Source organism: Cuculus canorus, chromosome 8, assembly GCF_017976375.1.
Source record: "Cuculus canorus isolate bCucCan1 chromosome 8, bCucCan1.pri, whole genome shotgun sequence".
NCBI classification, from domain to species: domain Eukaryota; kingdom Metazoa; phylum Chordata; class Aves; order Cuculiformes; family Cuculidae; genus Cuculus; species Cuculus canorus.
Window position 1 is genome coordinate 17,113,575 of NC_071408.1, and position 23,569 is coordinate 17,137,143.

A 23,569-nucleotide genomic window follows, 5' to 3' on the forward strand; every position below is an offset into this window, starting at 1 on the left:
GTATGGACGCTGCATTCAAAATTGCAGCCCATATCGGTTTGCTCAGTACAACGCTGCTCCTCGTGCTGGTGTCAGCTGGGGCTCCATGGTGTTGCTGCTTGGTCTCCAGAGAGGTGAGGCACTGGCACAGGTTGCCCAGGAAAGCTGTGGCTGCCCCATCCCTGGAGGTGTTCAAGGCCATGTTGGATGGGGCCTTGGGCAGCCTGATCCAGTGGGACGTGTCCCTACCCATAGCAGGGGGGTTGGAACTAGATAATCTTTAAGGTCCCTTCCAACCTAAACAAACTTTTCTATGTTTCTATAACTCGGCTCTGGTTGGGCTGGCACGTTACAAGCAGCAAGTGCTGTGCCTGAAGTGCTGCAGATGGGCTCGGTAATACTGAACGCTTCTTCAGAGCTGTAGGCTTGAAATGGCCACCACTGCTACATTAATTTATGGTGTTCTCATAGAGGCAAGCAGAATGGGTATTTTGTTGGCTGGGTTCACCAAGATGAATATACTTTGAGTCCTCCCTGCATTTTCTGCTCTGTCATTCCTGGCATCAGATTGTTAATAAAGCAATCAGTTATTTTCAAAGTCCATAAAAGTGTTTTTTTAAGTGATGAATATTAATCATTCCAGGAAGTTCAGCGCTACCCCAGCCCTCACCACCCAATATTGTGGTTTCTGCCTAATATGAACAAACTGCAGCTTGTTTAGCTCCTGCCCTTCCAAACACATCTTCCTCCTGCGGGAATAAACATAAACTTAATTTGAAGACTTCCTACAAAACTGGGATTTCCAGCAGTTTTTTTTAACACCCAGTTGAAATACCCAGTGTTCCCTTACAAAGTGCTCTTCTCCCAAAGAGCAAGGAGACAGAAAAAAAGGGGGACTTAAAAGATAGTAGTAAAAAAACTAATGAGGCCAAAACCTGTGGGGGAACACTCCTGCCCGAGTTTGTTGAATCATATGTGTGGTTACCTAACAGGGTGTTTGGTTGTCAACTAATTTCTTTTAAGTTTGACAGAACTACTAGTGCAAACTCTTTTTGCAGAGAGCGTAGTGTTCAGAACACAGCCCAGGTGTTGGAAAGAGACAGGAGCCACAGCCTGAGACCTCAGGGAATGAGGGGGAAACGCTCCTTTCTCATAATGAGCTTCAACCAGGAACCACTGGCAGGGTCAGGCAGACACTACCATGACCAGCAGGTCAAAAGGCAGGAGATGTGACTGCTCCCTGCTCAGTTCTGGTATCTATAGGCAGCCAGGAATACCCAGTCTGTAATACTTCTGTTAAGTTTGCAAACTTCAGACTAAAGGGAAAAGGGAAAACAGTAAGTTGAGGTAAAAGTGCCTTTTTAGTTGGTATACCTCATATGAATGTATAAACTGTTCTGAGTTTATTTGGTCTGGATTCACGTGTGACCTTTGCAAACAGGAATGGGGAAGAGGGAGGGTGGGAATTGGGATCTGCATGAGATAGTCAAGGTTTGGCAGGGGTCAGAGCAGGCAGGGACACCCTCACCTCCCCCTCGGGGGATGCAAATGGACCCCTCTGGGCCTGCAACCCCAGGCACAGAAGCCAACAGGACAGGACAGATTCATGGAATCACTAAGGTGGGAAGAGACCTTTAAGGTTGATACTGAAAACGCTGGCAAATAAAACTCTCTAAGACTCATTGTGCAATTTTAGAAAGAAAGCATTCTTTATCAGACCTAGACAACAATCATGTGTGAGTGATCTCCATCAATCATGTGCAATGAGATAAAAACTGGTTACAGAATATATTTCCCACTTACATCATATGTATAAATTTTCCCAGAAATCTTGCACACGTTTTGTTACTTTCCAAGGTCTAATTTTAATGTTATTATGAAACTTTGCAACAGTGAGAACTCTTGCTAATTTGGAGCTGGCTCCAGCTCTCTTACTTGCTCTTGCCTTTAAGATAGGCAACTCCAAACAGAGGCAATTAGAGAAGAAGAGACACGTGTTCAGCACAGATCATACTTCACACAAGACATTATCATCTTCAAAGATACAATGACTGGAAAACATCATTTTAAAAGAAAACATGCTATCAGAAGGACATTCTGTCTAACTTTCGGAGAACACAATTACTTAGATGAAACTTTATTTTAGCTTAAATCCAAACTACTTTACTTTTTGTAATGATAACTGCTTCTTGTATCAAGATCATCAAGTCCAACCTTTTCCCAAGCACTAAACCATGCCCCTAAGCACCACATCCACACAGTTTTTAAACGCCTCCAGGGATGGGGACTCCACTACTTCCCTAGGCAGCCTCTTCCAGTGTTTGACAGCCCTTTACATGAAGTAGAAGTAGTACTTCCTAATATCCAGTCTAAACCTCCACTGGCACAACTTGAGGCCATTTCCTCTCTCCTATCACTTGTCACTTGGAAGAAGACACCAGCACCCGCCTGGCTCCAGCCTCCTTTTGGGCAGCTGCAGAGAGCAATGATGTCTCCCCTCAGCCTCCTGATGCCATGAAAAAGGCCAAATTCAATAATCAATGCCAATTTGATTATTAAGCAGGTATAGAAGTCTTCCTGATTGTTAAACTTTTGACGTTAAGGGGCATGCAGCCCAAACTGTGAGAAAAACAGTCCTTTTCTGTTGGCACAGCAGTGTGGGTTCCAAGCTTCTTTCTCTTATCTTGTGGGATGGCTGTTCCCTGCACAGCAGGTCCCCCTTTAGATAAACACCCCTCAAGGCACATATCACTATAGGGTATTGAAGAAAGAGATTATTTGCTGTAAGTTTCTAACCTACTACGTATTTGAATATTATGTATAGTTCTTGTGATTTTAGAACTAAAATATAGAATTAGCTTCAATAATAACTTTTAGCTAGCCTGTGCCTGGATACTTACACTTACATAAGGAACTTTAACAAGGCTGCAGTTAGAAAGAATGGGAAAGAATGTGACTGAATCTAATTAAGCCAGATAACAAGGACTAGTGCAATGATAAGAGAAAGAAGAACCAGCTAGGACCAAATGCAACTGTGAAGAGGTGTCCAAAGAGTCTAAGAGCATGCGCAAGGAGGGTTGAAAAGTTCACTGTGAAGAAGACCGCAAGCCTTCCCCCAGAAGCCCCTGGTGCATGCGCCAACAGGAGGAAACTTATGTAAATAAGTTCCAGGAACTGATTATAATAGACACACCTGTCCCAGGAAAAGTGATGAATATGTATGTTTTGACAGTATAGAGCCTTTGTGAATTGTGCTAGAAGTTGCATGCACCTTAGGTGAAGCCATCCCCTGCATGCCCGACGTCACACTAAAGGATATGATGCCGTGAAAAAGGCCAAACTCAATAATCAATGCCTATCTGATTATTAAGCAGATATTGCTTTAATACATAATATGACGTTGGACACACAGGGAATAGTTTCACCTAATGTGTGTGTCTATTAAGGCTGGTTACAGGACTTTTATACTGGTTAAACATACATATTCATATAGATTCCAAGAAACACTGGTTACATATTTGGGAAATATTGGTTAAACATACATAGAACTCATTATCATATCCTATCACCCATTCTTGTATGTACACGACAGCTTCTTTGTGTCTTCAGAAACCTCTGATGCTCTTTATCTTCCCTTCTTCCTCATTGTGTCCTCTTGGTGAGCTCAGGTCTCTCCTTTGTTCCTGCTGGGGGACTGTCAGTTGTTTCAACTAGTAAACAAGCTAAACTGCTGTTACAATCACATTCCTTCTTACTGCAAGCTGGCCAAGACTTGATTCTTATTATTCATAGAATCATATAATAGTTTGGGTTGGAAGGGACCTTAAAGATCATTTAGTTCCAACTCCTCTGCCATGGGCAGGGACACATCCTACTAGACCAGGCTGTTCAAAGCAGGTCCAGGGAGGTTATTCTGCCCCAGTACTCAGCGCTGGTGGGACCGCACCTTGACTCCTGTGTTCAGTTCTCAGCCACTCGCTACAAGAAGGATGTTGAGGCTCTGGAGAGTGTCCAGAGAAGAGCAACAAAGCTGGTTAAGGGGCTGGAGAACAAGTCTTACAAGGAGCAGCTGAGGGAACTGGAGTTGTTTAGCCTGGAGGAGGCTGAGGGGAGACCTTATTGCTCTCTGCAACTACCTGAAAGGAGATTATAGAGAGGAGGGAGCTGGGCTCTTCTCCCAAATGACAGGGGACAGGACAAGGGGGAATGGCCTCAACCTCCACCAGGAGAGGTTGACTGGATATCAGGAATATTTTTTTCACAGAAAGGGTCATCTGGCACTGGAACAAGCTGCCCAGGGAGGTGGTTGAGTCACCATCTCTGGAGGTATTTAGAAGATGGGTAGAGGAGGTGCTCAAGGACATGGTTTAGTGGCAGACAGGAATGTTTGGACTCGATGATCCAAGAGGTCTTTTCCAACCCAGTGATTGTATGAAAGCCCCATCCAGCCTGGCCTCAAACACCTCCAGAGATGGGGCATCCACATCATCCCTGGCAACCTGTGCCAGTGCCTCACCACCCTCATGGTGAAGAAATTCTTCCTTATGTTTAGTCTAAATCTGCCCCTCTCCAGTTTATACCCATTACCCCTTGTCCTATAATTATAAATTACTATTCTTAATGATTTATTCCTCCCTTCACTTCTGTTCTCCAGACTGAGCAGCTCCACTCTGTCGCTCCCCACAATCCCAGCCCCCGTCTCTGGGCGCACTCCGCACACACTACACCCCCACCCGGCTCCCCGCGCCCATTTCGGGGCCGCAGCGGCAAATGGCGGCCGGGGCGGGGCGGTGCCGGGGCGGGACGGCGCCGGGGCGGGTCCCTGCGGGGATGGCGGCACGGAGAGCGCGGGCTGCGGACCTCCGCGCGGGGTTCAGGGCGGCGGAGCCGGGCCCTGCTGTGCCGCAGGGACTGCTGCGGGCGGCCCGCAAGAGCGGGCAGCTCAACCTGTCAGGCCGCGGGCTGGGCGAGGGTGAGCGCGGGGCGGCGGCGGCGGCGGCGGCGGTACAGCCCGGGGGTCCCGTTCCGCTGCGGCGGACGCGTTCCCGGGAAGGCATCCCCAGAAAAGCAGCGCGTGCGATCGTGGTTGGGGTTCGGGGGACCTTAAAGATCATCCAGGTGACGGTGCGTAACGTCGGGAATGGGGTGCGAAGGCCAGAAGGATTCATCGAATCATAGAAGAGTTTGGGCTGGAAGGGGCCTTAAGGATCATCCAGTTCCAGCCCCCCTGCCACGGGCAGGGACACCTCCCACTGGATCAGGCTGCCCAAAGCCCCATCCATCCTGGCCTGGAACACCTCCAGGGATGGGGCAACCACAGCTTCCCTGGGCAACCTGTGCCAGTGTCTCACCACTCTCATGGTGAAGAAATTCTTTCTTATGTCTAGGAATTCATTTGATGTGTGTCTGTGTTTGTAGTGCCTCAACACGTGTGGCGGATAAATTTGGATACTCCAGAGGAAGCTCATCAGAATCTCTCCTTCGGTGCTGCCGATCGCTGGTGGGAGCAAACGGATCTGACCAAGCTGCTGCTGGCCTCCAACAAGCTGCAGTCTCTGTCCGAGGACGTCAGGCTGCTGCCCGCGCTCACCGTCCTGGATGTAAGGACAGCGAGCCCCTGTGGCACTGCCTGGGGGGGCTGGGAAAATGGGGGCTCAGATCTTTGTTTCCCATTTCTCTGCAGCAGCATTATCCTCAGGATAAAGAAAAGATTGTTACAGCTCATTCCCTTCCAGTCCATACTATTCTATGATTCTGATAATCTCTCAGTTTACAGGCTGGTAGTGGGTACTGTTCTGTAGAAGTATCTTGGAAGTGCCTGTACTTCTCTCTCTCCCCTTTATAGTGAATCTCTTGGCATTCATTGTCAATTAGCTAGAATTTTGCAGGTTGGCAGTTGTGGTGCCTTGCTTTGAGGCGCATACATAGCTGTTACTTATGTACTGAATTATTCTGTGTGGTAGAATCATAGAATAGTTTGGGTTGGAAAGGACCTTAAAGATCGTCTAGTTCCAACTCCCCTGCTGTGGGCAGGGACACCTCCGCACTTGATTGGGCTGCCCAAGGCCCCATCCAGCTTGGCCTTAAATGCTGCTAGGGATGGAACATCCACAAGTTCCCTGCGCAACCTGTGCCAGTGACTCACCACTCTCATACTGAAGAAATACCTTCTTATGTATAGTCTAAATAGGTTAGGTTATTGGTTAAAGTTGTAGTTACTTAGGTTATAGTTAAAATAGGTTAGGTTATAGTCTAAATAGTTTAGGTTAGCTCGATTGGTTTCTGAGATGGGACAAGAAAACTTGCAAGTTACAAATTAGTAACTGTCTTCTAAAACCTTTATTTTGCAGGTGCATGATAATCAACTGACATCACTTCCTTCTGCGTTAGGACAATTGGAAAACCTTCAGAAACTTGATGTCAGGTAAGTGCGTGTTAAAAATCTGGAACATGAGCCATAGTGCAGTGACTTTCATGGTGTGTATAAAAGATTGCAGTATATCAAATTTTCTTTCTGAATATTTATTTCAGATTTTTATCTAGAGAATGTTAGTATCTTGAGAGTCGTAAGTTTTCGATCAAAACTAGTGCTTTTAGGTTTGTTAGAATTATTTTCACTGATACACAAAGTCACAGCCTCACTTGAGGTGAAAACAATGATATTTGGAATCGCACAAAAGCAATAGCTACATCTGTGTGCCTCCATCTGGCAATTTTGTTTGTGAGGAACAGACGTGCTTCTTGTGGTGAATAATATACATTGAAAACAATTGTGTAGTTCTTGTTCATGCTGGAAAGTTGATGTTCTCCTGTTTACTGGAGTAGTTGTGTAAAGTTGTGCACAAGGAGAAAGAGGGTATGCTGTCCCTGTGGGTGTGAACCACCTGGAACACAAGAATGTAAGATCCACCTGCGATACTGTAAATTCAGAGGAGGATTAAAACTGCTGTGGAACAAGCACACACATGTAATTAATTTCTCCCAGGAAACAATCAATTGTAGAGGGCTCTAACAGTTCTAGGAGACAGGTTTTCCTTAAAGTTACCAGTATCCTGAGCAGCAAGCATAGGTGCATGCTACAGCATGAGGAGATTTTGCACTAACTTGTCTCGCTGCAGGCATAATTAATAGTCTGTGCCAGCATGGAATATGCTATGTGTCTGGTGCTAAATCGTACTTGTAGGGTTGGAAGAGTTGGTGTTTCAGCAGGCCATATGTGGCCAGGTTAATCTGGCTGCTACAAGTGGTGTAGCTGTAGTTGGGGTGGCATCGTGTGTAACAGAAACGTACTGGATGCAGTGATGTTCTTAAAATTACTTTGTAATTGCTTTTTCCCTTTTTGTTCCTTGTCTCAATACTAGCCACAACAAACTGAGAAGTATCCCGGAAGAGCTGCTGCAGTTGTCATGTTTGAAGAGCCTTCTTCTTCAGCACAATGAGCTGAGTCACTTACCGGATGGATTTGGACAGCTTGTCAGTTTAGAAGAATTAGTAAGTTACAAGTTTTGAAAAATACGTAATTGTGCAGAAGGGCTGATTTACTGATGTTTTGCTACTGCTAATTAAAAAAAATGCATAGCTTAGATGGAAGAACTTTGACTATTCTCATGACTGCAGGTTGGCAGTTATTACACGGTGGTTTTTTTTTTTTTTTGTTTGAATCCAAGGTTTGCCAAATAGTTTAAGAGAAAAACAAATCCCTTGTGATCTGTCAGTCTTGGGAGACTTGTTTCTTCTATTCACATTTCTACCAGGGAGACTCTGAAGATGTCAGTGATCTAATTTTAATGTTCTGCCAGTAATTAAATTTGCAGTAGCAATACTCGTGAGATATTTTAGACATCTCTGTTTCTAACCTCTCTCTCTCGTTTTAATATTCAGGATGTGTCTGACAACCATCTCACAGACATTCCAACAAGTTTTGCTTTGCTCGTTAACTTAGTGCGACTCAATTTGGCTTGCAATCAACTTAAGAACCTGCCTGCAGATATCAGTGCGATGAAAAGTAAGTTAGTTTCCTCAGATTGTTAACTGCCATACAGCCAGTTCTGTAGTTATGTTCAGAAATACAGTGGCTATCATTCAGGATTTTTAAAATGTATTCTAGAAGAGTTAATGTATTCTCAGTAATGTCACTTCAACATTATTTAAAAAAATGAGCTACAACTACTGTATATCAAACTTGAGTCCTCTTATGGTTCCTATTTTTTGGCAAATGTAACATGGAATGATCAGAAAAGTGTAAGGATTAATATCGTCGTGCTTAGTGAGTTATTAGCCTTCAGGCTACAATAAGAAATTTGGCAATTTTTTTCTTCATTACTTATTTTGAGTGGAAAGTAAAGCATAAATGAGAGAGAGTTGAAATTATTGGAAAGAAGAAAACATAAATTAGAGTAATAAAATTGACCTCTAATATTTGAATGTTAAATACCAAGCTGACCAGTGGCTGATAAGAAATGCATATTTGATAGCTGTGGCAGATCTGCAGGAACAGGCAGTAGGGTGCTGGTTTTTATGAATGCTGTAGGCATTACCTGCAGATCTTTTTAAGAGACTGCAGTGTAAGATCCTTTCTTGACAAGAGCCAGTATCTGGCAGTGTCGTTGGAAGCATTCCAGAATGCTGTGTGATGAGCAGATGAAGAGTAGATGCCTTGTTTTCAGAAGTGCTGATGCTAACTCATCTGATTTCTTCTCAAATTATGACTGGCAAAATGTTGTTAGATTTATTATGAAAACCAGGACATTTATCCTTCTGTAGAAAACAACTGTTATACTCTCTAATTTTCCATTTGTCACTTGCACACTTCTGTAGGCTTACGACAGCTGGATTGTACTAAAAACTACCTGGAAACTGTACCTTCCAAATTAGCGACTATGGCATCTTTGGAACAACTTTATCTGAGGAAAAATAAATTACGTTCCTTACCAGAATTTCCCTCATGCAAATTACTGAAGGTAAGGCTTGAAATGGTTGGTGTTCTGTAACTGCATTTGCTGTTACTTTTAAAATAGTGATTGTTATTTTAAATGCATTTTTTTGTGAATTGCTCTGATCAAAATTTATAATTCTGTGTGTAGAACTGGATTTAATACATCCCCCTTTGCAATTGCTATCTACATTGGTCAGTCTTAAAGTAATTCGGAAGACAAATTTTCAGCCATAGTCTTCAGATTTGGGAAATAAAAGAAATAATTACAAGAGGAATATCTGAAAAAAACTAGATCTACTGTTACCTGCAATAGTGTGTGTTTTTTTTTTTTTCCTAGGAACATTTTCTGGTTGATTTTGCTTTGTTAGCTGTGATTTTTTTTTTTTCTATAACTGCAGAGAAAGTATACTTTTTTTTTTTTTTTTCCCTTTTAGCATAGTCAGATCTTGCAAGTATTTTGTAGTCTTAATTTCCAGGCTGTTTACAATTAAAAATCGCCTGACTCAGAACATCAGAAATTTGTTACTCAACTGATAGAAAAATGACTGGGCCAACTGAATGCTTATATCAGTGTGGTGTTTGCAGTGACCAGATCCACCAAAGAATGCAAGTACCTTCTTAGCTCTGTATAATGGAACTCAGCAGTTAAAATCCAAAGCTATTTCAGCATTTTCTGACAAAATTCTTATTGGTGTGTGAAGTTCAGTGTCTTAGTGCAGCCAGCAGCATGTGTCTGCTCTTTTTGGTCTGAAGAACCATTCAGTTCTTCCATTATAAGTGAAACATTTCAAATAGGGAGATGGAGAGCTGCCTTCTCAACTTCCTGTAACTTGGAATTAAAGAGACTTCTTGAGTAAAGAAGTCGTTGACAAGTTCTTGACAAAAGTGGAGCAGCTTTATTCTTAACTTGGAGATAGAACTCAAAGCTGAGGGTTCGGTGATGGTTTCAATAAAGCTAAGTTCAGATTCGTGTCTCTGGATCTTTGGAGGCTTTGATATTTCATATGCAAATGAGAGGGAATGGAGATCTGTATTTTCGCTACATCATCCTATGTTTTTGACAATGCCATGATTTAGGGTATTACTAAGTTATAAAGTAACCTTACTAGAGTAACATAATTGTGTGTGATCTTTGTTCCTGTAGGAATTACATGCTGGTGAAAATCAGATCGAAATATTAAATGCAGAGAATCTGAAGCATCTGAATTCCCTCTCTGTATTGGAACTTAGAGACAACAAGATAAAATCAGTTCCTGATGAAATTACTCTGCTTCAGAAGCTGGAACGACTTGACCTCTCCAACAATGATATCAGTAGGTAATATTACAAGCTGCATATGTCTGTGATGAGGCATAGCTAATGACATCTAATGACAACTAATACTATGTTGATGTCTTTCACCTTGTAAAATGTAATTTAAAAATAACTCAATCGTAAAAGGAAGGAACCCTTTTGGATTATGAACATGCTATGATCAAACCATGCCCTTCTTAAATGTATTCTGTTCTGTATGTTTTTATCTGAGTCTGACCTTCAGAATACTAGGCCTTCTGACAAATCATTGCAAATTCTTTAGAGTTTGTTTTGAAGCTGCTTTGAAATGAGTTGTTTCCATTTGCAGATTGCCTTACACACTGGGGAACCTTCCGCAGTTGAAATTCCTGTCGTTAGAGGGAAATCCTTTGAGAACCATTCGAAGAGACCTTCTGCAGGTAAGCACTACAGACAGTACATAATGTTTGATTCTGTCACATATGTACGTTATCCACATTGTATAGGCAGAACATTAAAAATAAATTAGAAAACAGCCAGATTTCAATTCACCTGTGCAACTATAATCAACCTCGTTTGTTTGTGTGTGTTTTGATTTGGGAACTCTTTGCACTGGAGTCTAGTGTAGCGCATAAGAGCTTGAGGACTGTGGACTAAAGGAGGCTGCTGATTTGTAGGACCTGTTTCTGGTTTGATACAAAAGTAGTACTATATATTGCAAATGAAGCAATGGATGTCTGGGGAAACAAAGGCAGCTGTCTGTATATATTGCAAATGAAGCCATGGATGTCTGGGAAACAAAGGCAGCTGTCTGCTGCCTAATGCTGTTGCAATCACAGCTTGTTGCAGTGCTAGATGTGTACATCAAGCTTTCCCTAGATGAGCATGGATTTCTAGTTTACATTTCCTCCTTGCCTAAATTAAGGATCTAGGATTCCATTTCCAAAGCATATTTGATGGCAGATTTTGAACAATGGCAATATGATATGCTATGTTTTCTTATGGATAATCTCAGATCTGCATTCTCTCTGTTCATAACAAGCAAAATGAAGGTGAGAGTTGGGCTTGAGAAAACAGGTACATGGTGGGGGGGGGCATGGGCACAACTGCTGGTGTAGAATTCCCTTTTATTTCCCCAGAAGGTCCCTCCTTGGTTGTATACATTGCTTCTTTCTGTGCTTTTGCTGGTGTTATAAAACAGAATAAATATTTACAAAGCAGTGGGATTCTCTAAAAATGAGCAATGCTGAAGACTCTGTTGAAATGAAATTTTGTACTATCTATCAGAAGGGGGTAGGCATCATCTCTCTCATTAAATGAGCATCCAATGCACTAAATAAATGAGCAGGGATTCAGTGGATGGAAGTCATTCATGATCCCAGGGTTAAAAGGTTACTTAAAATGTACACGCAAAGGAGTCTGAGTTAGGGCTGCCTGGCTGCTTTAGTTCTGGTATTCCCTAGCTTCTGGGAATTGTTCTCTTTTAAATGTCTCTTTTAAATGTTCCCACTTGGGAAGCATCAGGTGGATTTTATAGTTGGCAGTGCTGTGGGCTCCACCTGTGTGACTGGAATGGTCGCTCTCCATTGTTGGAGAGCTCTGTGAGTACTGGCTGGTGAATGATTACTGACTGGTTTTTTTTGGTTTTTTTTTCCCAAAGAAAGGCACCCAGGAACTTCTGAAATATCTAAGAAGCAAAATCCAAGGTAGGTTGTTCTATTGCACTGCATTTTAAAGAGAATCTTTTTAAGGAATTAAAATAAGTTAGAGCCTGTGGAGGGTGGCTGTTTAAATCCAGCTTCCTCCAGTTATCCTGCAGTGATAAAGAGTTTTTTTTACTTGACAATTTGCTCTTACATTTCAGTGCTTTTTCTTTTTCTTATTCTATTAGATAATACCAAACAATGAACATTCCTTACTGAAAAATTATCATTAAGAAAAATCATTAGAAGGATTTTTCCCCTGGCTATCTATGCATTTTGCATGAGGAATTCAAGAAGCTTTTTTATTTTTCCTCTGAACTTCACAGGAAATTTTCGTACGAGGTTCTTCTTTTTAAGCTCCTATCTCTCTGTTGGCTTGGTCCCTGTACTGTGACCCAGAGGTTTTGCAAAGACAGTATCTGTTACTCATCCATGTAATAACATGGGCAGTACGCTCCAGTGGTTCCCAGACAGTACATGCGTGAAAGAATCTGCTGTAATGTCTCGGTGGTGCCATGAGGTCTGCCTTTAAACACGAGTCTAATCCTGGCCGGCTAGAATTCACCTTGCTACCATCTAATGGTCTTGATCCTCATGTTCCCTATAGAAACAAAGCAGAAAATGAGGTGAAATATTTCAAGGGGATTAATGCTTTGCTTTTTGAAGAATCCTCTCTTGGATTCAAGGCTGTGCCTCCATGAATGAAAAAGCACCTGGGGACATGGGTCTTTGTTGAAATGAACTGATAGTATTAAAAAAGTGGGCAAAAAGTTGCTAATTGCTTCTGCACCCTCCAGATGTTTTCAAGGTCAATACTTGGGGTTCTAATGCACTGAGATATTTCAGCATTTAGGTTTTGTTCTTTTTGTTCTGTGTTTTCCCAACAAAATAGTGGAGATGACAGTTAATTTATTATGCAGGGAACAGGCTGTCAGGGTCTTCAAGTAAATTGTGTGCTGAGCTGATGAAATCCTTTCAAAACGGGACTTGAATTTACCGTCTTTAGAAATCTTCATCTTTCTTAAGGTTTAAACGTAAAGTGGTCAAAACACCTGAGTTCTCTGGTCATGTTAAATATAATATAGAAATTATTATGCTGCACTAAAATTGCTTAACCTCTTCCCTAATTTAGAAGGGACCTTGATAATACACGCAGGCAGCTTTTATTGAAAATGCTTTGTGTGAATTTTCCTTGTTGTGTGATGGATTTTCTCATGTCTGCCAGGGGATGGCAGTCTTAATTAAATTACTGTGGCATGACTGCTTCAACAGGTCAGGTTCCATGCAGATCTGACAGTATTGTTGACTTGACAAAAACTAATTCGGTGCTGGAGCACATACTCAGAAGCTTATCTGGTAAACTACAGTAGATAATATAATTGTGAATAACGACATTAGCTAGTGTTTTGCATGTACAGCAATGCTTATGGTTTTACTCTGCCTGCTATGGCATCTCAGTTGAAGCTAAACCACTATCAAACCTATTCTGTAGAGATTTAAACTGAAAAAGTCCTTTTTTTTTTTTTTTTTTAAATCTTGTTTTTGACCCTTTTGACCTTTCTCAGTGAAAGAATAACTAGTTGCTGTTAGGTGCAATTGTTAGTAGACTTTTTAGAAAGCCGCTGAATTTTCATAGCTTTCTTTGATGTCTTTTAGTGGAAGTTGACTTTATGATATGTTTGGACATCTATCTGAGCTTCACCCTGTTTAGGCATGGGTAAATCCCTACGATGTGGTGCTACATCTTGGATGTGCAGAACAGTGCTTTTAATCTGCTTGAACATTCAGAGTCACCTTGCTAAGCCAGTAGCTTTTTTGTGTGTATTGTAGATAGCAATTAAAAGGAACTCCATAGAGAAGGGTATGGTGAAGGTTTATTAATGTTTTAAGTAAAAGTGTGATCAGATTTGCTGTTCTGGATATAGGTGATGCAGATCATTGCTAGTCTGAATTCCCAGATTATCGTCGTTTCCAGCTCCCTTGGGAGTCTCCCGCCTAACATCAACAGCCTGGTACTGCTAGCGTAACAGCTGTGTTGCCTGCAGCCTGTGGCTTGTCTGACTCTTTTCATGTGTTATCTCTAGATGATGTCACTAGCCCAAGTGGAGAGCCTCCTGTGACAGCCATGACTCTTCCCAGTGAGTCAAGGGTTAACATGCACGCCATAACTTCACTAAAATTGTTGGAATATAGGTACGTCTTTTGAAATACTACCTGTTTCTACAGTTGTCAGAACAATTCCTTGGATTCCCTCCCCTTTTTTTTTTCTCCCTTTATGATATTTACCCAGCTGTATGCAAACCCTGCTTTTTGTCCCTTTTTTTGTCCCTTTTTCACTGCCATTTGTGTTCAGGAACAGGCAGATTTGAATTGCAGGGAATTTTAATTATTTCCTTGTATTGTCAAACGTTCCACAGTAACATTCCTTTTAACCTGCTGAAGTGCTTAATGCCATGTGCTTTTAGTACCTTTTAAACTGCTTTATTAGTTTTCTCAACTCTTGTAGTAGGTTAGCATCTCTTCAGTTATTTCTTAAGCGTAACCAACAATGAGACTTGTTAGAATGGGGAAAGGGGAAGAAAACTCTTTATGTGCTGAGAATGGTTGGGTGAAGTACGTGGTCCTGCCGAGAGCTGGAACGTGGGAAGAGCCTCGCTGTGGTGAGAGAGGCTGAGATGGCTTCAGTCACCAGAAATGTTCAGGAGCTCCAGATTGTGTAGTTCTCTGATCTACACATCACTGTGCTGGGGCTGATTTCTGGGCTCAGTGGGGGAAATCTGTTGAATGTCCATCTTCTTGTGCTTCCTTGCCCAGTATGGGCAAGGAATATATCTATTTTGTCACTCATCTTCTAGAAGAAGGTGAAAACATCTTGTTAATAAATAGGGAGTGATTAACCTGTTCATATTACCCAGCTAAATGCTTTTCATTGTTTAGTGAGAAACAGGCAGCTGTGATTCCTGATGAAATGTTTGATGCAGTTGGAAGCAATCCTGTCACCACTGTCAACTTCAGCAAAAACCAGTTGAATGAAATTCCTCCAAGGTACTTTGCTAAAGGTCATTCTCCATTCGTTACTTTCTTTTCTACTTTTGTTCCTCACCATCTTGGGTTTTTCCTAATCAAGTATATTTACGCTTTTTGCTCTAGACATGTGTACACACACACACTAATGAAAATATAATTGAGATGCTGAATGATGCACTTGCATTTCTTGTACGAGTAGTGTGCAGGTGGGTCCATAGATTACCATGAAGATGGCAGTAAAAAGAAGCTTGGCTGTATTTGATGGTCTTTTCACTATGTGTTGCTTTTCATCTTTCTTTGCTAAGCATCTTTGAAATAAATGAGGGGGGACTGCTGGGACTATTCATCCTAATGAAGTGCTGTGCTTAACACACAGTGTTGTATTTTTTTCCCCTCAAAGCGTTCTTTTTTCCATATGAGAATAATCTGTGTGCATTCACCCCTTCATTGGGTGATAGCTTTGTGGTGTAACTGTGGTTCTATTTAAAGTCAGTTCCTTCAGATACCATAATTGCTTGTGGTGTTTTTAAGGAAGGCTGAACAATTTCCGTGCCTTTTTTCTTGATAGGTTTTGTGTCCCATTACTTAGCATTTGATGTTATTGCACTTGTTACTTCATCCACCGTCAAGGAAAAGCTTTCTCTTGACTCAAATGGGAATAAGTAGTCCTTTTGTGTGAGGAGGAAGCTTACTGTATCTCTGGTAGCCCAAGAAAATCCTGACAGCTGGTTTTTAAGGGTACCACCACATGTGTGGGGGTAACCTATTTCCACTCTTGGACCCAAGCGTGCATGACATTTAATCTTTAACACAGAACTTGAAGAGGTGCACTCTCATAGGAAAAAAAAATCTCTTCCCAGCACAGTTTGTAGAAAGTTATTTTAGTGAGAGAATGCTTGTGCCTCCTGTGCTCTTTTGCTGTATCAGACGCTGTTGCCTTCACTGAGGAGGAAGGTGTAGGTGTGCGGGCGGCTGTCAGGTGCCAGAGAACTCAGTGGCAATCTGGATAGGAGAAATGAGTATTTTCTCATTTAATTATCTTTTGGTTTTAGGACTGGACCAGAGCTTCTGTTGTAGGCATTCAACAACTGACTGTTGGAGCTTTTAAACATTTTATACCAAAGCCTCTGGATAGAATAACCTTTTGCATGAAGCAGCAAATGCTGTGTTTCCTGGAATTTGTAATAGCAGCTCAGTAGAAGAGAAACAAAAGATGGAAATAAAATAACAATTTCTTTCTGGTTGTTTCTAAAGAAGATGAATAGTTTCTTTGTTGAGACATGGACAGGGCAGGAGACGGCAGTGATGGTCACGGGTGCCATACTTTCTGAAAGACCTCTTAGCTATGTTTAAGTGAGGAGGCTTTTGTGGTAAAAATTACTTTCCTGATCAGTGAGATAAAATTTACTCTCCTAATAACTCCAGAAACATAATTCTGAGCTTTCTCTTTACATCAAGTATAAGAGTCCAGGAGGGAAAGCTTCACAGGTGAAACTTACATTATTCTCAGTCCGCAAAATTGCTTCTGAAATGTCAAGAAATGTTAAGTATCCTTGACTATAGAATAAAGTAGGGTTGTGGGTTTTTTTCAGTAATTTAGAAAATGGAATGCAAACGTGAGCTCACATAATGAAAGTATATTTGTATTGGGTTTCAGGATTGTGGAGCTGAAGGACTCGGTTTGTGATGTCAACCTTGGCTTCAATAAAATCTCATCCGTTTCCTCAGAGTTTTGCATGCTCCATAAATTGACACATTTGGATATCAGGTTTGTGACGTGTGTTGGACTTCCTTTCTCAGTAACTTATTTTCATGCTTTTTTAAACCAGCCATCTGTTAGAGTGGAATAGCGGTGCTGAGATAATGTTTAATTTCCCAAAATGCCTCTATGACAGCTGAAGGACCAGCAGATCTAAAACAGTGAGCGGCCTAGATTTAGTCATTGGTTAAAGAAAAACGCAACAACCAAGAGAGCAAGCTCTGGCAAGGGCAAGACTTGCTGTGATGAAAGGTCTCAGTCATAAAAGGTTCTCAGAGATGCTCAGCTGCTGTCAGCCCCCGCCCTAAACCCCAGCCTTGCACACCAAAAAGTCCTGGAGGATATCTAGGAAGTAGTGCAGTGAAGGTGCAAATCTTGTGCTGCCTGAAGCTGAAACTGAAGCTGTATGTATTTTATTTGTAATAGATATTTATTTGCTGTCATTTTACCTTCTCTAACCCCTGAAAAATGCTCATTGTGTTTTTTAGATGTCAGGATTAGCTTGCCGTTGTTTATTATCTTTGGTGTTTCACACAATGAAAAGTAGCAATGCACAGTTGCAGAGGCAGGTTTGTACTTTGGTCGTCAGGATGCCAAAGGGACTGGAGCATCTCTCCCATGAGAGGGACAGCTGGGGCTGCTCAGCCCGGAGTAGAGCAGGCTCAGGGAGTTCTCACCTATGTGTATGAACACCTGCGGGGAGGGTACAGACAGGATGGAGCCAGGCTCTTCCAGGGGTGCCCAGTGTGATGACCAGAGGCCACAGATGCACACGGACACACAGGGTCCCTCTGGACATCAGCAAACATCTGTTCAGTGCAAAGGTGACTGAGTGCTGGCACAGGTTGCCGGGGGGGCGGGGGTGGAGGCTCCATTCATAGAGGTACCCAGAACCCCACTAGATGTAGTCCTGGCCCACCTGCTCTAGGGAGTTGGACCAGATGAGCTCCGGAGATCCCAACTCACCCCAACCAGCCTGTGATGTGGTGGCACAGGTGGTGCTGTTAGACTGAAGATTGCAGAAATGGATGATGATGTGAGATTGATGAGGGAAGGAGGTTGAACATCTCAGTGGTTAAGAGTTTAGGTCTAGGTCTGGACATCTTTTAGTGAGTGATCTTTATTTTCCTGTAACAGCTTGTTGTGCCACACTCGGGACATACCTTGTTTGTCCTTAGAAACCCCTGTCATCTTGTGTTAAGGAATCTTCTGTGTGGCTTCCTGTTGTGGGGAGCACGAGGGTAACAGGAGACATCAAAGAGTTCATTACAGCAGTTGCAGACCAGCCTAAAAGCATTTGGAAGAGGTTTGGAGTTATCCTGCTGATTCACTTTGGCACTAACATCTGGGCAGGTTCATAAGCTTTCCTCTGAAACCCAAGGAGCTGAGATGCCAAGCAAGTTTGTGGAGTTGTTAGATCCTTTGATTTCACTTGGGAATCTGTAGAGGACAGCCTTTTAAATCTCCTGCTTGTACAAAGGAGAATGCAAACCTGGCTTGCATCAGTAAGCGTCTGTACTTGAGCGTGGTCTTGACCCATTTATAAAGCAATTAATTGGTTTAAGACAGCAAGTTAGCGCTGATAAATATGCATATTCTGTCTCTGTGGATTCTTAACTAAAACTTCATAGAAGTCACTGATGATTGTTTGTCTTCATTTGATATGCAGAAACAATTTTCTGACATCTTTACCTGAAGGAATGGAGGCACTGACACAACTGCTCGTGATAAATCTTTCTTTTAATAGGTGAGAAACCATTCAGGTTTTTATGGTCTTTTTAATAAAATAATAATATCTGGGCCAGATGCAATATGATTTTCCTGTAATGTAAGAATGAGGAAGCACTTGATCAACTAGCTGTGAGCTTTAGACCCATGCCTCCTTCACACCGTGGGTGGTATAGTTGTGGGACTTTCTGCTGTACAAGTTTTGGACAGAGGCAGTAGCCACTACTTAAAAAAAGGATTAAACCATCTTGTGAACAGTGTATCGTAACATGGATACCAACAGGGCTACCCTTTAGCATCTGTAATAGAGTAATTCCAATTGATAGAAATGCATGAGGGGAACAGTCAGCATGAAGCAGCCAAGCAGAGTCTGAAGAGGATTGGCTGTTGCTGCCATCACTCCCAGCAGAGACAGTGTGGGGCTGGAGCCCCGACATTTCTTAGGCACAGAAGAGAACAACTGGCTGTTGTTCTTCATCATTACACCAGTGAGTCATAGTTGGGGTGACACATGGTCTTGTCAAGGGAATGGAGTTGGCCTGCAGTTGTTAGAGGTGCTGGGCTGTCACTGCACACACCTTGTTCAGCTTTTTCATTGTGTGCAAGGCTAGATAATGGATATTTTCTCCTTTCAGCATATTGGAACAATGCTAAAATGCTGTCTGATCTTAAAGGCTGCTCAAGTTTTGAATGCCCTGTTTCTGACTTTCACTGATTTGCCTCCTTTTTCTCCTGAAGATTTAAAGTATTCCCCAGTGTCCTGTATCGGATTGTAGCACTGGAGACCATCCTGCTCAGTAACAATCAGGTGGGATCCATAGACCCTCTGCAGCTGAAGAAAATGGAGAGGCTGGGAACACTGGACCTTCAGAATAATGACCTCCTCCAGGTGCCACCAGAACTCGGAAACTGCGAAACTCTGAGGTGTGTGCTTTAAGTAGTGACCTGGTCTATAAAGATACAGTCTGACCAAGTCCTTTGGGGCACCTTTTGTCAGAGGAAGAAGTACTGACTGGCGGTGTATCTGCCTGCAGGTCTCAGTGCACTGAAAAGGCCTCTCTCGCCATTTGTAAAACAGTGCAGTTTGCTCCATGTTTTCTCCTTATAGTTGAGAATTGGGGGAATTATTTGTGATTTTTAAAATAATGGAAAGGGCATGTTGATGTGAGTGGGTCTGATGTTGAAGCCTGAGTCAGTTCCCCTGCCTGTCTGTCCAGGTGCTGGTGCATGGATGGACAGCCTTGGTGAGCCAAGCAGGTGAGCTACAGCACTGAGCTCCCTGCCTCTCTGTGTCACTCATGCTGCTGCTGTAGAAGAGGCAGGATAACGTTCTCTAACATATAAAGAGACAGGACTGTGAACGTTCTTACATAATGCACCTCAGAAACAACAGAGATGTGTAAGCAATCTGTCTTGTAAAAGACAACTGATCACTGGTCCCTCTGGTTGTCCCCTTTAAAGGAGACTTCCTAGAGGGGCTTCATACAATAAATAAATAAATAAAACAGACCCTCCCCAAGTGAAAACCTCCGCAGAGGTGTACCAAAGAGTAGCAGTCTGGCAGCTGGGCTAGGAAGTGGAAGCTTATGGTTTAACGTAGTTTTCCCCTTTTATTGTGCCATTTCTGTATTTCAGGAGTTCTTTTTGTCGCTCGTTCTTATGGCAGAGGCTGGCTGAGGAAGTAGAGTTTGTGTGTATTGTGTGTCTGCAGTAATACACCACCACTGGCTTATTAGCGTAGGTTAAAATTCAGGTGTCTCTAAAGAAGATGAGCTAGGGTGAATGAGGGAAGGAGAAATCAAAATGCTTTTAGAAGAATAGAGGAGGAAATGCTTACAAATTTCAGAATATTACGGAGTCTGTATACAGTGTGTGAATGTGTTGAGACACGGGAAAATGCAAGTGGCTCAAAGCCTTTCTGGTTTTCTAGGACACTTCTGTTGGAAGGAAATCCATTCCGCACTCCTCGGGCAGCAGTTCTGGCGAAAGGAACAGCTGCTGTGCTGGAGTACCTGAGAAGCCGGATTCCTACCTGATACAATAGTCTGTTTCCTTGGCAGACTTGGGAATGGAAGTATGAGGCGTTATCCTTTCTGACCAAATGTTGTATGATTTCACTGCCTTCCTTCTCTTTCAGCTGTTGTTAACCTGGCCTGTACCGAAAAGCCTTCACAATCCTGTATGTAATATGCATGTTAAGGGAGAATTCAGTTGTGAAGCATTTTCATGTTTCAAGAATGTTTTATAGCACCACAGTGTATGTTTACACTTTTTGTAATAATTACTGCAGTGAAAACTGCTGTCAGTAATAGTGACAATGTCTTTTCTACAATTAAGCTAATTTTTAAGAAGAATTATCAACATCAAAGCATTTGAGCCAAAGGCAGCAGTAAACACTTTGTGTTTTGCATGCTGGTTCATAATCTCCCATGAGGTATTCAGTCTCTCTTCACTGCTCCCTCAAAACACTGGCTGCTGGTCTGTGCGGGGAAAGGCTTGAAGCCCTGTGCTGTGGGGAGGTGCCAAGGCCACTGCGCGAGATGGGCTGCAGCCCGTGTATGTGCCCCGCATAAAGTACCAAATGTGGATGCCACAATAAATATTCCCTGTTGGAAGTTTGGTTTGGGTTTCTTTCACCGTGTGCTGTAATTACATTTTCTAAACATTTTCTAACCAATAATGTTGTAGTGGTTTGAACTAAATTAGAGTCAGTTCTCTGACTAACTCAGTCTTGTCTAAGTAACTTCATTTTCTGAAAGCTAATGGTCTGTTTTTCAGGCAGTTTCTCTCTAGAAGTGATAACACCGGACATTGATATGCAGAAAGGCCGATGCTTGTACTTAATCCTAGGGTAGCCAAGGCCATCCTTAGGCTGGTGGAAAAAGGCCACAACTGCAGGGAGAGGCGTTTTTAAGCCGAAAAAGTAGTAGGAAGAAATTTATTAGCGTGAGGGTGGTGAGGCACTGGCACAGGTTGTCCAGAGAAGTTGTGGACATCACATCCCTGGAGGTGTTCAAGGCCAAGTTGGATGAGGCTTTGAGGAACCTGATGCAGTGTGAGGTGTCGCTTCCCATGGCAGGGGTGTTGGAACTGGATGATCTTAAAGGTCCCTTCTAACCCAAACAATTCTGTGATTCTGTTTGAAAGGAAGGGCTGCCTGCTGCTGCTCGCTGTTGTGGCCACAGGTCCACTGCTGCTTTATCAGACTACTCTAGGCCCATCAGTCAGAAATGGGACTGAAGCAGAAGCCGGATGGATTCCTGTGGATCGGGAGTGGTCGTGGTTTGATTCTTAAACTGGCCAGGTGCCCTCGGGGCTGTGTTGCTGCAGGCATCATCTCTGCGCCTGGGCCCAGCGCACCGGGGGGCGGGTGTGTGGCCAGGCATAATGCTCTGTTCCTTGGGCAGCATCACCTCTGTACTCCCAGTCCTCCATGGCCTGCAACCACCGACTGCTGTCCCTGTGCGTGACTAGTGCATCTAAATGCAAACTGCTCACTGCTCTGCAATCTAAAATTAAAATAAAGCTTCCAAATGACACACATCTTTGCTAAGCTTTAGGAACAGGTGTGTGCCTCCTTCTTCCACTCTCCTATTGCATGCAGCCTCTGCATGAAGGTTGTCAGGCTGTCATCGGATGGGGTTCCTTTCTATGGCATGAGTCTATAAGGAAGTGAGTGTACAAAAGTATTTCCTTTCTCTCTGTCCCTGCTGTAACACAGCAAAATTTAATACACTGCAAAGTTAAACCTTCCAGGTTTTGTCCATGTCCAGCATTAATGCAATCACTTACCCTCATGGTCCACAGACCCCTGTTGCAAGCACCTTTCAGCAAGAGGGAGGATGGCTGATGGACCATGCAGGCAGCTGCAAGGGGCTGTGCCCTGCTGCAGCAGGACCAGGACTGGCCAGCACAGCTGGACATGTCAGAAACCTGGCATCAGCCCACTACCGAAAGAGGAGCAGGGGGTGGCAGAGGAGAGCGAAGGGGAAAGGGTTTGCTGTTAACAGGTGGTAGCATCTGTGTGCAGAGAGAACAGTGGCTTGTCTGAGCTCCAGCAAGTCATGCGCTGCTCTGTGGTGACTTGGATGATGGAACTGTTGCTGCTCTCCACCTGCCTCGACTTTCCCTTATGTTTTCCCATCCTTCATACGGCTTTTGCACTCAAACAGCAGCAACTGCCACGCTTTTGTTTGCAAGCTTGCAGTCACTGCATTCCCAGATTTGCTGGTTCACTGGTAGTTATGGCTGAATGAGATGAGCTACTCAGGTCTCCAGTCTCTATCTGCCATTTCTGGCAATGCAAAGGAGTCTCTCCCTCCAACACCGTGGGGGTTGCTGACAGGAGCAGCAAAGGCTTCCGAAGGTGGAAGCTGTGACGTTGCTGCCTGAGGAGGATGGTGTCCTCGCCTGGCATCTGCCCCAGTTCCAGAGGGTTCCAACCCTCTCACTGACCCTAACTGGCAGAGCAACGTCTTTGGAAACCTCAGAGCCTTTCCAATAGTAAAAGATGACAAAAATTAATTACAATAAGGTGACATTTTTATTATTTATACAATAAAGAGACTTTTTAATGTTATTCAAAACACTTTTTTTTAAATACTGAAAAAGTTGGGTACACCAAAGCCGAAAAATGGCTCTGCTATACACTGCACAGCATTGGTTTAGTCCCTGTATTCCTTTTATGTACAGAAGCATCTGCAAAATGCATTCTAAACACAATATGCACCCTACGGAGAAGTGTCATACATTAAATAAAACGGGAAGGATACAACCTGCATGTGCAAATTAACTGACAATATCATTGATTGCACTCAATCAATAGATTTAAAATATAGTTTTGAAGTACCTTTTTGCACATAAAATGAAGCAGCTTTCAAGTTCAGTAAGTCTTTATACTGCAAAAAACATTAAGTACATTCACAATCTATGTTAATAAAGTAGTAAATATTTCTTCATTCAGCTTTATTTACATTAATACTGTAATTCAACTGAAAAGTACAGTTAGTCATTTGTAATATAGCAATCTTTTAACACATACAAAAAAGACCATTTTCTGTATATAATTTAAGCTCAAAATCACAATTATCTCAAAATATTAATTACAATACAGCCATCTCCATCATAATTGAACGTGTCTTTTATAAAATGGTAAAATTTTTAATA

At 42.7% G+C, this 23,569-nt stretch overlaps 1 protein-coding gene across 1 annotated transcript; it reads left to right on the top strand.

Moving 5' to 3' along the window:
- Nucleotides 1-4,793: 4,793 nt before the first annotated feature.
- On the top strand, nucleotides 4,794-23,564 carry LRRC40 (leucine rich repeat containing 40). The gene is made up of 15 exons (XM_054072704.1): nucleotides 4,794-4,951; nucleotides 5,398-5,579; nucleotides 6,330-6,403; nucleotides 7,341-7,470; nucleotides 7,861-7,984; nucleotides 8,797-8,939; nucleotides 10,059-10,231; nucleotides 10,536-10,626; nucleotides 11,847-11,892; nucleotides 13,974-14,082; nucleotides 14,827-14,934; nucleotides 16,574-16,684; nucleotides 18,345-18,422; nucleotides 19,142-19,327; nucleotides 20,334-23,564. Exons 1-15 carry the CDS (start codon nucleotides 4,810-4,812, stop codon nucleotides 20,437-20,439), a joined length of 1,803 nt encoding a protein of 600 aa, XP_053928679.1. The 5' UTR covers nucleotides 4,794-4,809; the 3' UTR covers nucleotides 20,440-23,564.
- Nucleotides 23,565-23,569: the final 5 nt, after the last annotated feature.

Bases quoted from the DNA above. Each gene is read 5' to 3' on its own strand.
- LRRC40 (XM_054072704.1), top strand. From the start codon at position 4,810: ATGGCGGCACGGAGAGCGCGGGCTGCGGACCTCCGCGCGGGGTTCAGG. The intron at 4,952-5,397 runs GTGAGCGCGGGG...CTGTGTTTGTAG, and splicing joins AGGCCGCGGGCTGGGCGAGG to TGCCTCAACACGTGTGGCGG. The intron at 16,685-18,344 runs GTTTGTGACGTG...TTTGATATGCAG, and splicing joins TTGACACATTTGGATATCAG to AAACAATTTTCTGACATCTT.